General features: G+C 33.9%; 1 protein-coding gene across 1 annotated transcript in view; it reads left to right on the forward strand.

The window, feature by feature from the left end:
• The first annotated feature begins 6,943 nt into the window (after positions 1-6,943).
• The window catches only part of LOC145690804 (uncharacterized), a 49,507-nt gene continuing 40,026 nt past the window's right edge, over positions 6,944-16,424 (forward strand). The window contains exon 1 of the mRNA XM_081766098.1: positions 6,944-7,519. Coding sequence (XP_081622224.1) covers positions 7,155-7,519 — 365 coding nt within the window. The 5' untranslated portion in view covers positions 6,944-7,154. The remainder of the gene's footprint in view (positions 7,520-16,424) is intronic.

Below are 16,424 nucleotides of genomic sequence, written 5' to 3' on the forward strand. Positions count from 1 at the left end.
TGTACAGGAGGAATTGTTTGAAATTTATGCAGAAACACATACTGTTATTACACCATTAACAAGATATTATTTTAATATTACATATGGTGAACTATCAGTGGATGTGAATGTGCGAAAAGAACTTTTACTAGCTTCAAAAACTTGCGAGATAAACTACCCTTTAAAAAAATCTTGCCCCACCCTTTTTACGATACTTATTTCCAAAAATTCTTTCTTATGTCCTGCTTTCATAAGAAAATTATATTTTATAATTAAAATTTAACAACTGTACTTGTAGTAGTATGCTCAAAGAATCACTCATCTTTACTTTTTTATATAAGAGTACAGAAGATAAATACAGTCAAACAAAAGGACTTCCACGAACATTTTCCGATTTCTTATAACTAACTTATTCGTACATTTCCCACAAGCTGTGGTTTTAAATTTACGCTCTGTCAAGGTCCAGGTTTCAAAAAGGAACTAACTGGTAATATAATAATATTATGTATTTATGTACATGTGTAATATGTATAAATTTATTGTCTTATTGAAGCTTTCGAAACCTGGAAATAAACTTTTGATTTGCTTTTAATATATAAAAAGCCTGCTCCCCTAGGAAAATGTGCAGCCTACACCCCTAAATGACTACCGTATGTAGTAATTTATGCAAAAATGGCACAGGATCTAAAATTTAGGTCTAGTGCCTATATTTTTAGGACTTGTGCCGTTTAGTACTTATGAAGGTCACCCACTGTATTGCATAATAAATATTCTTTGTTCAATTTTGAATTTACTACGTTCTTTATGCATACAGTTAGTATTTAATGTTCACCCGTGAAATGTCTAGTGAGCTTTTGTCCTAATTACGTAAACTTTGGTGGTTTTTTGTCCTACTCTTAATAAAATACGCTCCGCACAGTATATATTGCAATTCTAAATGTTTGCTTGGTTTCAGAATTCTGGTAAAATATACCTTTTAAACATTTTATTTATTTATTTATTTATTTTTGTTTTATTAATTTGTCTTGGGATTCTCGTATCTCCATTCGAAAGGAACGAATTTCTTAACTAATTATGTAATTAATTCTTAGAATGAAATTGGTTGTATTATGTAATTCGTGTATAAGTGCAGAATAGATAATGATAATAATAATCGTAGTAGTACAAATATAACTATTACTGTTGGAATTAGCTACGTCCGTAACATTATTGCCTACTAGTTACTGCATCGTCGCAATTCTGTGTGGTGGTGGCGAATTTCAGAACTAAAGCAAATAATTGGAAAAGGCACAAGACCTAAACGGCACAAGTCCTAAAAGGCAGAAGTCCTAAAAATCATATCGCGGCACAAGTCCTAAACGGCAAAAGTCCTAAACTGCAAAGTCCTAAAATTTAGGTCTAGTGCCTATAGTTTTAGGACTTCTGCCGTTTAGGACTTTTGGATGTCACCCGGCCACGTATGTGGCCTACACATTCATCATTTTGTCAGCGTAGGGTGGCTGCAAGGGTGCCAGGTCCCCGCAAAATCAATATTTCCATATTTTTAATGTTTTTTATCTCTGCTCTTTTTCAATGTCTGTTCATTTTCTACGAATACGGCGGGAATTTGACGAATGTTACCTCATTGGAATTTGTGGTCTATAAGCTTTCCAATGGTGTATAACTCATGACTCTGTGAAAATTAGGGAGGTCACCAGAGCCCCGAACGTGAGAGTCTACCATTTTGTTAAAATACTTGGCGGGCGTCTAGAGTTAATTATCTTGTTATGCCGTAGACATTAATCATTATTAGCTTTTCATGTTGCAGATAGAGATGTATCTTAAAAACTGTTTAGTTAAAATATGGCATTTGCTCCTTGTAGGCTAGTCACTGTTCTTTTCTATGAGTTGTATTGTATTTGTCAGAGAATTTCTTCTAGCTTATCATGCGAGAACTCTTCATTATTATGGAAATGATAGTGATCAAAAATACCCAAGTTTTGAATTTGTGAATTTGGATCTTAGAATAGTGTATAGTGTGTTTACCCTCCGTTATTCTTGAAAATTAAGAAATGTTTAAATACTTAATTCGAATTTCTGTTGGTTTAGTTATACGCACATTGATGTGCAGAATTTAGTTCAGTAATTGCTGTTATAATAAGAATATAACTCTGCTTGTAATTTACTCCATGCACAAATCCTGCGGAAGATAGGTTGTTTGTTAGAAAATTAAATTAACTTACTCAATCTGATATTTTAGTTGTTTTAAAAATGTTCAAACACCATCGAAGAAAAACACGTTTAAAACATTTTGTTTAAAACGTTTAAAACAAAGAGAAAAAAACAATGTCCCTCGTTTTACACATATCAACCCTGATTTTAACGTTGGCCCAGCCATTTTGGCTACATGGGCTACGACCATCCGACACCAATCGAGTTTAAATACAGTTTGCGGCTTTTGCTTATGGGGAAAAATATAAATGAAATCCCTCTTTCAAATGAAGTTCCTATCGCGCAAGAAGATGATGGAGATTTCTTGACATCGAGTTATTAGAATGAATTCTACCAGATATGACGCAACCCTTGGCAATGATTGAAGGCGAAACCGAAAATATCTTTGTATCAGATGACAGAACACCTACCTAATCACCGGCCATTGAACAACAGACAGATTGCTCAGTGGAAGGTTTTCGATTTCTTGCTGGCTACATCGCTCATCGAGGAAGAAAATACGACACATCAATGGGTACACTATCTACTATCCATTTCATAAAGATAGGCCCCTGACTTGGCGGTGCTGCCGTGACGTCCAGTCAAAACTTACATTACATTGTCGTCCATTGGAATTGTTGGAATGTTGTATTTTCAATACTTAAGACATACAAATTTTCTTTGTACTGTGTAGTAAGAAAAAAATAGAAATTAATGAAAAAGTGCGTATTTTTTCGTACTTTATTGGTAAATCAATGGTTATAGGACTATATCTCGGAAAGGAGATAACATGAAATAATTTCCTGTGCACCATATGTAGATGCACATGTTACCTGTAAGTTCTGAAAATTTCATTACTCAACATATAGTAGTTTTCTTGTTATTCCGTAAAAAGTGAGACATCATTATCTCTGAATTGCTGCGGTGTATTAACAATCTTAAAAAAACTTTTAGAAAGATCTTAAAGTAGCTTTCTCAACCAAACTGTTTTGACTTGTTTTAAAAGATAAATAATCACAAATATGACATTATGATTTTCTCAGCTTTGCACCCTTCGCTATCGCTGTTTATACGGAGTGCTACGTGGCCACATTTTCCTGGCGCGTATACACTCTCAGACGGACGGGTATTTAAGCTTGTCACGCACACTGTCCGGCACTTTTTAGAGATATTTTTAAAATTTTATGCTTCCATAGATTTTAAACCAATTTCTTAGAAATTAACAGGATATACAGAAAATGTTCCAAATGTTCAAAATTAAAAAAGCGAACTCTTATTTTGTCTGATTTGCATGTGATGGTCTTCGAAAATTTGTTGCTTTTTGTCAGTTTTTCACTTACTGCACGCAGTACAAAATACACTTGCACAGAAACAATTACAAGCATAAACTTTATTATATGATACAACCTTAGTTGATATGTAATATTGAGTTTACACATCACAGAAAATCTGTTTTCAGATCTAGGAGCACTTCTCTTTAATGTTGTACATTTCGAAGCACTTTCCCACCCAAAGTCCAACGTTATATATCAGACAATAAACCAAGGATGCAAATAAGCAACAAAAGTTTACTTGCCCAAAACAAAAGTTACTAGCCCACATCACATAATAAAAATAATTTACTTAACTTCCGTATGATATTAAATACTCGCCCGCACCGATGAACTACATGCCCTGGGCGAGTGGTTATTTGCATCCCTGCAATAAGCGCTAATATTTATTAAAAACCTCCTTTCACCTTGAGGACGCTACGCACTTTTCATCTCCTTTGTCCTACTCTGTTAGGATTTGCAGATATTGGGGAAAAATCTCTATGGGTAATGGCCCCTTCCTACCAGCCTTCTACCGGGTGAAGGTCCCTGTACTTCAATGCCTGCTGAGTGCAGCAGTTTATCTGCTACATTCGCATAAAAGTTCGAAGTGCGATATGTTTTCCTGCTTTCCTCCTGTACAGTATGTGAGCATTGACATGTGTGATAAGTTAAACAGCAGAAAAAACAACTTCTTCTTCCACTTGACAGACATACTAATAGCTCTTGCGTAGTTGATTTGTAAAAATCGCTTAAAGCTGGCTTCCGTACAAGGCTTATGTTTAGGGATGGCCACGAGACAAGATTTGTGGCTGTCTCGTCTCGAAAATGTGCTGTAACAGTGATGGCTCGACTCCAAAAATGTATATTTCTCTATTGGAAGAGCCGTGTCTCGACTCGAATTTTGTCTGGAAAATCCTGTCTCGACTCGTCTCGTGCGCATCCCTACTTATGTGAATAATTAGTGTAAAAAGTTCCTTGTTTTTAATTGAAGTAACATGCTTTCATTTAGAAAACAAAGATTTTATTTTTAGTATTTTTTTTTCAATTTCTCAATATGCTGTTTTGCGTATTGATTCATAACTTTTACTACTATTCCTGGGGGGAGCTCATCTAGTTTGGATTCCACGCTAATCAGTAGGTCGTCTTCTCATATAGCCTCACTGCTGAACAGGACGTTCAACTCAAAATCAATTCAACTTTTATTTTTACTATAAAACTTTATCGGTGAAAACAGCTGAAACACTTTATATGCGGAATACTCTATAGATAGCCCAGCATTTTGATCAATTCCCGGGATACCACTAAACAGGGGTTTTGCATTTACTTGCATTTTATCGCTCCAAGCTACATCAGAATCTGTCTTTGAATAGGAACCACACTTTTTTTCTCTCTTTCTCGGCGCAACCTCAGGTTCACTTGAAACAGGGTTACTATCTTGTTCACTCCCGAATACGCCACTGAGCACAGAATAATCAATGTCATTACTATTCATTACTAACTCATAACCGTCAGTCGGAGACATTCATCAGTTCTGCAATTTCATTATCGCTAAAAATTATGCCTCTTCTTTTTGTAATACCGCCGCTCGTAAAGGAATATCCACACACACACACACACACACACACACACATATATATATATATATATATATATATATATATATATATATGATTTTTGATTAATATATATAGACCTATATATATATATATATATATATATATATATATATATATATATATATATATATATATATTAATCAAAAAGCACGACATATACTAAGGAAAATATAAATGTCCATTCGTCCGTCTCATTGAAATGAACCCATATGGCGTGAGTGCATGTCTAAGTTTTTGACTCCTACGGACCGTGGGGAAGTGATGAAGACGTGATTAGATGCAAATACAGCCCTCGTCACCTACACATTGCATAGTTTTCTTAAGTTGAAAGAAAACAAAGGACCCATTCTGTGTTGTTGTATATACATTCGGCAGGGGAATTGATCGCAGTTGCCAGGGATACATTTCTTTTTACCCTTTAATATGTTCGTAAGCTGGAAAGTGTGTATACTGATAGATCTTGAGGTAGAAATGGAGCCATTGCTAATAAGTATACAGGAAGATAACAGGAGCAGCGATAAGTCAAAAAACCCATTACGAAGTGAATGAAGTAAATAGATTAATAGATGAGTATTTGGATATTTTACTTCAACGTTTTATTTCGATTAAATTGAGATGTGTAATGCATTATTATTATTTTTATGATGTTGTGAAAGGTTATAATAAATTCTTTTTGCTTGCGCTAAAAGCTTCCTGAAGGCGAACACTGCACGACAGCGTTGCCGCACTTCCACTTACTGTATGTTGTTTCTTCATATAAGCGCGGGGAATTTAAAGATTGGACTACAACATGGCTCACTGCTTAACGCAGAGAACATGTTGAAGTAAAAGATAAATAAATAAATAAATACTCTACCAACTAAACCATTTTTTGTTAATAGTTTCAAATATTTGGAACACTAGACTTCCAAATTTTTGAACAGTATTTTGTACGTTTTTCTACCTACCATGGTAAAGGAGATCAGAGCGTCGTACATTTGTTTTAATTACACAAAAAGTATCAAGTAATGAAAATTGAACTTTTCACAACTTACAGTTCATGAATGCATCTACATATTGTACACAGGAAATTATTTCACGTGATCTTTTTTTTTGAGATATAGTTCTATAAACATTGATCTACCAAAAAAGTACGAAAAAATACGCACTTTTCCATTAATCTTTATTTTTTTCTCACTGCATAGCACAAAGAAAATTTTTATGTCTTAAGTATTGAAAAGACAACATTTCAGCAATTCCAACGAGGTACGACAATGTAATATAAGTTTTGACTGAACGTCACGGCAGCACCACGAAGTCAGGGTCCTATCTTTATGAAATGGATAGTAGAGATGCACTTCCTCCCATTCCCGGTGCAGCATCTGAAGGTTGGATCGAGTTTCTGTCTCCTCGTTCCATCAGAAGAATGGATGTCAAAAATGAAGGGTTTTGAACTTATTTTCAACGACATTAATGATACCCGCACAATGTCCGGTGAAAGAAAAACATTGTAAAAAGACTAACCGCGAAAATAAGTGAAAAGTATCCTGATGTAAATGAACATTTAATTGAGATATATATAAGAACTAGAATCATCATTCGCATAAAATACATGAATAATAGAAATACAATTCTAAAATCAACAAATGCCCATAAAAGAAAATCATGACTAGGCATTCCTCAGCCACAGTGAGGCCTACAACAAAAAACTAAGCAGCAAAAGGTACGTAGTATTATTATTTAATATTATTTATTATTGTTTGTTTCCTGTGCAAACCTTGTCTTGTGTTGCTTGTGGCTGCGCGCTTCGCTTGTCTGCTCTTCTACACTTTGTCGTCCTCCTACCTGATCTTGCAGTGACGTCGTGTCCCCAGCCAATCAGCGTCCCTTTACCGATATAACCAAACATTAATTCTAGTAACCTGGCATCACTCTACGAAAGAAATACGCAACCGCAGAAGAAGATTGGACAAATAAAGTTACTTTTCTGAAAGTTCTCGTAAACCATTTCATTAACTGTCAAAAAAATATAAGGGAAGTATAAGACCAGTGTTAAATTCTTATTATTCAATTCACAATGGCTGGTGAGGAGTCTGTTAAGTTGGAATTGATGTGTAAAGAAGAAATTGTTTATGACTTACCTCAGGAAGATCCACTCGAAGGGAAAGGGTGGACATACGAACTGATGACTGACAACAAAGAGTTAATATTGTCTACAACGGAAGGAGAGCAAACAATGGACAGGGATACAGCTATGTGTTCTTTGGATGTGAAACTAAACGTTGATAGGGTGAAATCAGAATTAAACGAAGATGATGATCCTGCATTTGAAAGTAATATAGAAACGCTACGAAAAATAGTGGTTCAGGAGACTTGCGCGTCATACTCTAATGACTCCCAACAATTAACCACAAAAAATTTAAATTCAGTTCGGACAGAAAGGTAATGTTCATTTTTTCATATACTAATTGGCTCAGATTGATAATACGGTTACATGGGTTCGGAAAATTGTTGGTTAAAAGAAATGCTTAACAAGAAGTATATATATATATGGGAGATATCTCGAACGTAAGTTAGTAATCTACAATTTGGGAATGACGTGGCACACATACACTAGCTGTATACCAAATAATAACAAGGAATCGATGTTTTGTCAAGATATAAAGAATTTTTTTTTCAAGATATAAACTATTGCTCATACAAGTCTTATGTAGTTTATATCTTGATAAAAAATTGATTCTTTTATTATTGATTACACATTACTCACTAATTGTTGCACATATTTAAAATATAGGTACTCGACGATATTATTTTATTTTAATAGAGACTTTTGTAAAATAAGAAATCGCGAGATCCTAGAATTTTCCAAATTAAACGTAGAATGTATTATATTGGAACAAAAACTATGGACTTTTTAATTTTACTCCTAGCAATCATTTCTAGGGTATGGACCTCCATTTCTCAATATAGGATCACTTTAGGGGCTTAGTAATCCTACATGAATATGAAACGATGTACAAAGAACTCTAACGAGCATGCGCTAGATGGCCAGTAAAAAGAACATTGCTCTGCAGATTAGGGCATTACGCAGAATGTTGGTAAACGAGGATAGCGCATATGATAAAGTGGGTACTTCCAGATATCTAGGATCAATATTAACCGACCTAAACCATATTCACGAAGAACTTAAATGTCGACTAAAAGCAGGGTGTTCTTGTTATTAATCAGTTCAAAAACTTTTGTCGTCGCGAATATTGACGAGGAATTTGAAGCTTAAAATACTGTATATAAAATGATAATAATGCCTTTTGCTCTATATGGTTGCGAAACATGGTCGCTTACGAGGGAAGAGCATAGACTGAAAGTACTTGAGAATAAGATCCTGAATCGAATAATCGGACCCAAGAGGAATGTAAATGGGGAATGGCGGAAACTTCATAATGAAGAACTACATAATTTATACGGTTTACCAAACATTGTTAAGGTCATCAAGTCTAGGAGATTTAGGTGGGCAGGTCATATAGTCAGAATGGAAGGAAGTAGAAACGCTTTTAAAGCCTTAACTGGAAAAGCAATCGCAAAAAGATCATTAGGAAGACCTAGGCGCAGATGGGAGAACAATATTAAGATGCATCTCGCAGAAATAGGAATACGAAGTAGAAACTGGATCCAATTGGCTAAGGCTAGAAGTCAATGAATAGTTTTTGTAAATGTGGCATTGAAACTCCTGGTTCCATAGGACATTATTGAATTTTAGGCGAAATTTATGTTTTTTGTATGTATGTATTTCGTGCCGCTAGCTAGTTCCGGTTTTTAAATATGCCCCTGCGAAATATCAGTAACTTTTGTGAAAAGAAAAGTGTCATGTTGATGAATGTTGGTTTACTTTCTCCTTAATGTTGAAGAAACATTGTTTGGAATTGAAATAGGTTAACGATTGGGGATTAATTCAAAATTCAACCCCAATACTTTCACTTAAATGACATAATTAACATTTAAAACTAATTCCTAATGTTTTTCTTCAGTTCGCGACCTGTATTATACGAGGAGAAAGATTTGAATTAAAACAAAAAAATCTATTTAAATCAACAAAAAGGATTTTTTTAAAAAAGAATCATGATTTTTTTCCACTGTGATTGATATAATGATGGTACCGGTATCAGTACTTACTTTGAGTTATCGATATTTGTAAAGGAAATTATGTATTTTCTGGTACCGACTATGGAACCACATTCTAATAGTTTAAAATATGTCCCACAGAAGTGCCAACTGACGAGAAAAAAATTATTTTTGTAAAATGACTTGATTTGCTCCTTTGTCCAAGAATATGATCTGAACACTTATCAGTTTAAGATTTACGGGGTTTGTACTTTTCAGGCTGAAACCCACCCAAAATTGCATTTTTTTTTACTGGCAAGCCTGCAATTAGACCTGAAACAGTGACTTTAATCGGTTCTTACAGGTATAGTCACTTTCTCGAACTGTTTCTGCGTGAGTCACTTGGAATTGTTCGTGTTTTTGGTGTAACGTTTTAGTTCAGTGATTGGTGGTAGTTCATATTTTTCCCATTAAGTGTCTCTGTACAGTCATATGGCAGCTTGGTACTGTGACGTCACATGTACTGTCTGCTTGTATGTGTGTGCTGTTGTTGGTGGAATGCGGTGAGCGGGTTATTGAGTTTTCGTTTCATAGCGACGATCGAGTTAGCAAGTGCGATTGAGACAGCGTAAGATGAATTTAATACAAAGAATTTGAACTTGTCGTTTTTAAATAAGTTTGTATTAGATTCGGATATTAACTCATATCACCTTTCAGCACTGTGGTTCAATTGAGTTAGAGAAAACCTCTGATGGTTGTGGTCGAACGCTGAAGATATTCCCGACGTATGGTAAAATTGGGCGTTTATTGGTTAGTTTTATTTGTCTAAATAACAAATTTGCTCGCTTTAATAAATCGACGTCTGTGCAGAAAGGAACATTTTCAGTAATGTGTAGTTGAGTATTGCGCATGTCTTGCTGCTATCTTAGGTTTTCGGGAATCAGAAACTATGAGTTCATTATTCATGTGTGGTCTGGTATGGCGAAACCGCGAGTGCTTTCGTTTTTTAATTGATATTATTTTTATTCTTGATTTGCTTTGCATTTGAGTATTTGGCAAAGTATTTGCTTTGCTGCTGGTTGTTCCATCATCTTGGTGTAATGTAATTTATTTTTCCTTGTCATGCTTCACTGATTTATAATTAGTGATGAATGTTTTTTTAATTTTTTTCCTTCTTACGTTAGCTTTATATTAGTGGTTTGCTAAATATTATTATTTTTGGATGTTTTTATTGTACTTGAGTAGGGTGTAGGTGGGTTGGTAGTCCCCATATAGATATCAACATTGATAGTCACCACTTCACCTGGATTGATTAAGAATAGCGTTTAGTAACATTTTGGCTCTTGTCTTTATAGTATAACTCTTAACATTGTGCATTATTTTGACTTGGACAGTAACTATAACCGATTCAACTGATCCGGTTCTGGGAGCAAACTGGAGCATTTTGGGAATCATTCCTAAACTGCTCCCAACACCGGATCAGATAAATCGTTGCAGTCACTGCTTGAGTCAAAATGAAGATTCGCCTAAAAATCTATTGCTAGTGATTCCTACGTGTATAAGCTGCAAGCCCAGTCCCCAAAGGTCTAGTGTTTCTTAAAAAAAAAAAGTCTTTTTAAATAAAGTCCCTCTCATACTACTTTTCTGGATCTGCCACTGTTCATAATTTGTTTTCTAACAAACAATCCATTCCAGCATCTACCTAGATAGGAAATTCACATAAATTTAAAACACAGCAGACTCCAGTGGTAATAGTTTCCTATCTAAGCTGTATTTTGCACTGGTACAAATTAACCCCTAGTACAGGCTTAAATGCCTTCTCTCAGTTTTACGTTTTTTATGATTTTAGAACGTTTCACATTTCAATTTCAACTACTAGATCCAAGTCCCATTATACATGGTAGTATTCTGCGAAACTAATTTAACTTTGACGGAAATTCTTATAGATGATATCTGTTAAATTTTATCATCCTTTCCAGTGACTTTACAGCCTTTATCAGCCTTTATATCTACTAGAACAAACTTTCCCGGTAATTTGACCTGAATTTTACCGCAAACATTATAGCTGAAATACAGTTACATGTTCTACCTTACAGTGGCAGTTGAAACTTCCTTTCTACTGTTCATGGTTTTACCGACAGAGTACTGTGAATCTTTTCAAATTTTGTGCAAAGCAACGCCCGATGTGCAAAGTAACCCGTCTTATGGTACTTTAAAGTAGTTTTATGCAAGACATCATAGTTTTGATTAAACGGTAGGTTATATGTCATTATTTGGTTTACCTTAACTGGGGAAAAGGAAGTGTTAAAGATGTTATTAACTTACTCTTTCTCTTTCCCTGTCATCACGTTAGGAGGATGAAGCTCGATTCGTGTACTAATTTATAAGAGCTAGTTAACATACACTTATAACTAACATTATGGAGAAAGGTACTATAGATGTGAAAGACCCCAAAATATTAGGAAGAGTAGAGATGAGAAGATGATCAAATACGGCCGCTATCACTATCGAATCCATAGTCTTCTAGTGCAGTAGGTGTTGCTCATTGGTATTTATTTTGTTTAATTTTTATAATAATAGTTATTATTATAATTATGATAAGAAATTAGAAATGTACCGGAAAAGACATTAAAATCGTAAGATTGTTGCTCCTCTTATTTATTCTTATCAGCTCCTTATTTCAAATTTTTTGTATGCACATTTTTTCTTGAAGCTTGTGCTATTTCGCCTGGCGCATGGTAAAATGCAAGTTTGTACCGTACTATAATATGAATTTTTACCTAATACTGTGAAAAAAATTCCGAACGTGTATCATTTGTTTAACATAACATAAAAAAATATAGCAATAAAATATATATTAATAATCATAACCTATTGAGTAATCGGGGACAATACATAATGATTCCAGTTATGTATAAAAATATTTATAATAATCTTTAAAATATCCAACACTCGAAATCGAAAATGGCATCAATAATCACTACAGTTTGGAAACACGTCTCAAATAAACAAAAAAGTAAGAAATTGTTTGTGATTCATATATAGGCCCATTTTTTCTGTAAGACCCTCGAAAAGTTTAGTCATTTCACTTGTCTTTTAAATGGTGTGATTTCAAATTATAACCCCAATGGTGAAAAGCAGAACGCTCGCCATTAACATTTCCAAATTCTAAACATGTTAGAAATAAAACGTTATGGTATAATTGTATAGCTCTTACCTAGAATATTATTATCCCTTCCTAGATTGTAGAAAATGATAACTAATTATTTCTTTCATCGGGCAGCGATAACGTGATTTGAAGTGAAACACCTCCACCTTAGTTCCTCAGAGCGCGTAAATGAGAAGTCAAAATTTAGAGTAGGTAAAAAGAAATAGAAAAGAAATAAAGAGATAATTTTAGTTTCTGTAATCTACGGACATAATAGTATGTTTTATATTGTATCATACAGCAACAAATTTGCTTCTCTCAGTTATTACCGTTAAGACACTTTCAAATTATATCTTTTGTGTTGAGAAGCGGAAAACCTGTTATTTCCAATAACAAGTTTGATAATATTTCAAGAATAAGGATTGGAAATATTTTCCTAACTTGTTTCGGATTTGTACCTTTTACTTGCAACTATTTTACAACCAACTCAACTGAATAAATATGTTTTTTTATTCATTTTTAGTAGTTAAGTGTAACAAATTAGGAGTTTCTGCTTTTTACAATTTAGAAATTTGTAAGAATATCTTTAGCTGGAAACTGTAAAGAAAGTTGTATTTTTTGTATTGTATTGTATTGTATTGTTGAAAGTTGCATTATATTTTTATTTACAGCAATTGGAGGTTGCATATGTTAAATTACGTTACCAACTTTAAATTCAGACAGCATTGCCGAGCGAGCGTAGCTAGTGAAGGCGGGATAGAGCCCCGCAGGGCACGTTGTTTTCTATCTTCGTTACCAGCAATTCACTTTCTTTTCTCACATAAATCACTTCCTCTCACACTTACGGTTCGTGAAAATCCCCTACCCCCTAAATAAAATTGCGTTCGGTACTTTCTTGAGTACTTGTACATCAGTGTCAACTCGTTTGTTCCGTAAATTGTCCTACGTTTTCCTAGTTTTTGGCACCTATACTAAACAATTACCCTACTTTTAGTTCAAATGGGAAAGGAATTTAAGAAAATCATATTGTTAGTTATATAAAGTACAGTCAAATAATTTTAAATTTTTTAACGTCCAAATTCTTTAAAATTTAGAAGTAATTCATACTACTTAAAATAAAGTAATTAGTCATATTGTTCTTATAATTTGGAAGATAAAGTAAAGAAATGGAAATAAATTCCCTCCCGGGATTCTTTTGGCCAGGGAGAAAACTCGGAAATATTCCGGGTCTCAAATAAAAAAGTAAGAAATTGTTTGTGATTCATATCTAAGCCCATTCTTTCTGTAAGTCCGTCAAAAATTTTAGTCATTTCACTTGTCTTTTAATTTTAGTGATTTCAAATTATAACCCTTATGGTGAAAAGAAGAACGCACGCCATGAATAGATCCAAGTTCTAAACATGTTACAAATAAAACGATTGGGTATAATTGTATAGCTCTTGCCTAGGATATTATTATCCGTTCCTAGATTGTAGAAAATAACTAATTATTTCACTCATCGGGTAGCCATAACGTGATTTGAAGTGAAACACCTCCAACTTAGTCCCTCAGAGCGCGTAAATGAGAAGTCAAAATTTAGAGTAGGTAAAAAAATAGAAAAGGATAATTTTTAGTTTCTGCTACCTACGGACAAAATTGTATGTTTTATATTGTATCTTATAGCAACAAATGTGTTTCCCTCCGTTTTTACGGGTAAGACACTTTCAAATTATATCATTTGTGTTGAGAAACGGAAAAAGTATTATTACCAACCGCACGTTTGATAATATTTCAAGAAGAAGGAATGGAAGTATTTTCCTGACTTCGTATTTCCTTGTTTTGGATTTTACCTTTTACTTGCAGCTATTCTACAACCAACTTTACGGAATAAATAATTTATTTATTTTCATTTTTAGTAGTTGTTTAACAAATTAGGAGTTTGTGCTTTCTACAATTTAGAAATTTGTAAGAATATCTTAGGTGGAAACTACAAAGAAAGTTTCAACTTGTTCTATTTCAAGCGCTTTCCAATTCGATTTTTTTTTTTTTTGGCGGTGCTCTGAGCCTATCGTAGAGGTATATATTTGACATACTGCTATTCCTAGTATAAGAGGTAAGAAACACGTAAGTATTTTTTTTTTTAATGAAGAAGGAAGTATTAATCTCCGTAATAACAAACAATGAAAGAAATTTTGATCGTAGCATTAAACTTCTTTTAAATTTGGGGTTCAGAACGGCTCCTACTCCGCGGATGGTATAATTTGAGACCGTTTCATTTCTTTTAGGCGAGTGAAATGAATTGAGATCTTATTTGATAATATAGACGAATGTAAGAATATCCCAGGTACACCTTGTCTCAAAAAGGTTGAGCGCATTCTTTATTGCTGTTTCGAGGCAAAAATTTTCTAATTCCAACTTCGGGTATCTTCGGGATAAAGTAAACCAGGTTCGAACCTCGAAGCCAACCTTTGCAATCGGGAAAAATCTTGCAGATGTGTTTTTCTTCTTTTAAATATAATAAGACTTGTTACCAATTATATATAAAAAAGCAACATTGATTGAAATACTTAATGATACAATATTTCGAAACTGTATTAATGCCAGCACATGCTTGTTTGTCATTTAGCTCTCCATACTTAATGGAATATTTAGATACGTAAACGAATCTTTCCATATGTAAAAGAATGGTGAAAGTTAAGACATAGAACATTATTCTCTCCTGAGTACTGAGTATAAAAGTCAAAGTAGAACAAAAACAGCGTTTGCAGTGGATATGAATGTAATTATTATCTTAAATACCGTTATATATCGCTAGAAGTATTATTCGAGGAGCGCTTGTGTTAGCTCAGTGGTACGCCGTTGGATTTCAAATCGTAAGGTCGAGGGTTCGATTCCTATCTGAGTCAATGTTTTTTTATGAAATCTATTTTCCGCAATGCATGAAAAAATATATAAAATAATTACATTAAAATACGTCAGTTGTATATATATAACATACAATCATTGCAGAACAAAGTGATAATTATGTTTAAAATATAACAGTTGTGCACAGTACGTTGGTATTGTATGATATATGTGAATGTTAAATACAAATTAAGAAAATAATATCATCGCAATAAATAAATTATGTAGTGTATTTATTTGCAGCTATTTGTCATATAGGGGTTACCTCTGAACATTCGTATTACAGCATGTCATTGATATTCTTGAAAAATTATCCGAGGCATAAAAAGAGGGTATAAACAGAGAATCCGAAGTCGGAATGCTCGCAAGAAATTCATGAAACCGAAAGGTCATTTGAGCAGACTGGAATTGTCCTTATGAAGCATGCCACAGCAGATGGTCTTTACATAGATTTTCAATTCAATACCTGATATATGCTTTTGCAATGTGGAAGTGGTGATGCGTTTGGTCGCTCTCTCTCACTTTCTCGCTCGCTCACTCTGTATTTATATATATGAAAGTGGATGTATGTGTGTGTTTTGACATAATTCTGATATGTCTATAGCAATTTTAACCATATTTCTTACAATCTGAAAAAGAGTACTGTCGGGATATATATAAAAAATGCTAGAAAAGGATTGATATTAGTATCGAATCCATAGTTTCGTGGTCGCTTAGGTAAACAGTTCTACTTTCAATTGAAGTCCAATTAAGCTCCCATTAGCACCCAGGGTGGTTACGTAGCGACAAAAAATATCGAAATCAACCAATATTAGAGTCGAAGCGTAAGTTTTCAGTGCCGCATTTCCCATTAGTCCAACTAGGCCCGTGCCTAGAGGGCAACATATTTGAAGAGCGCAAAGTTTAAAATTTTAATTTTTTTCGTATGAAAAAGTTTAAAAAATCGAGAGCAAATAAACTATTTCATGAACAGTTCTCTTTTACTATTCTAATATATTTAATGATGGCGTAAGAAATCTGAAAATAATTCAGAACATGTTTCCCATTTATTTTTTGTTACGTAATTGTAGCTGTAGCATCTAGTGAGTGGTATTTAACTGCAATAAATTCACTAATTAAGCATATACGAATTAAGTTTTATTTGTAAGTTAGGGATCAAGGGACGGAGAAATGTGTAGTTATTGGGAGCGCCGAGAGCAAAAGTGCGTAGGGACGCCG

The sequence above is a fragment of the Thermobia domestica genome, chromosome 7, assembly GCF_964235325.1.
Source record: "Thermobia domestica chromosome 7, izTheDome1.hap1.1, whole genome shotgun sequence".
NCBI classification, from domain to species: Eukaryota; Metazoa; Arthropoda; class Insecta; order Zygentoma; family Lepismatidae; genus Thermobia; species Thermobia domestica.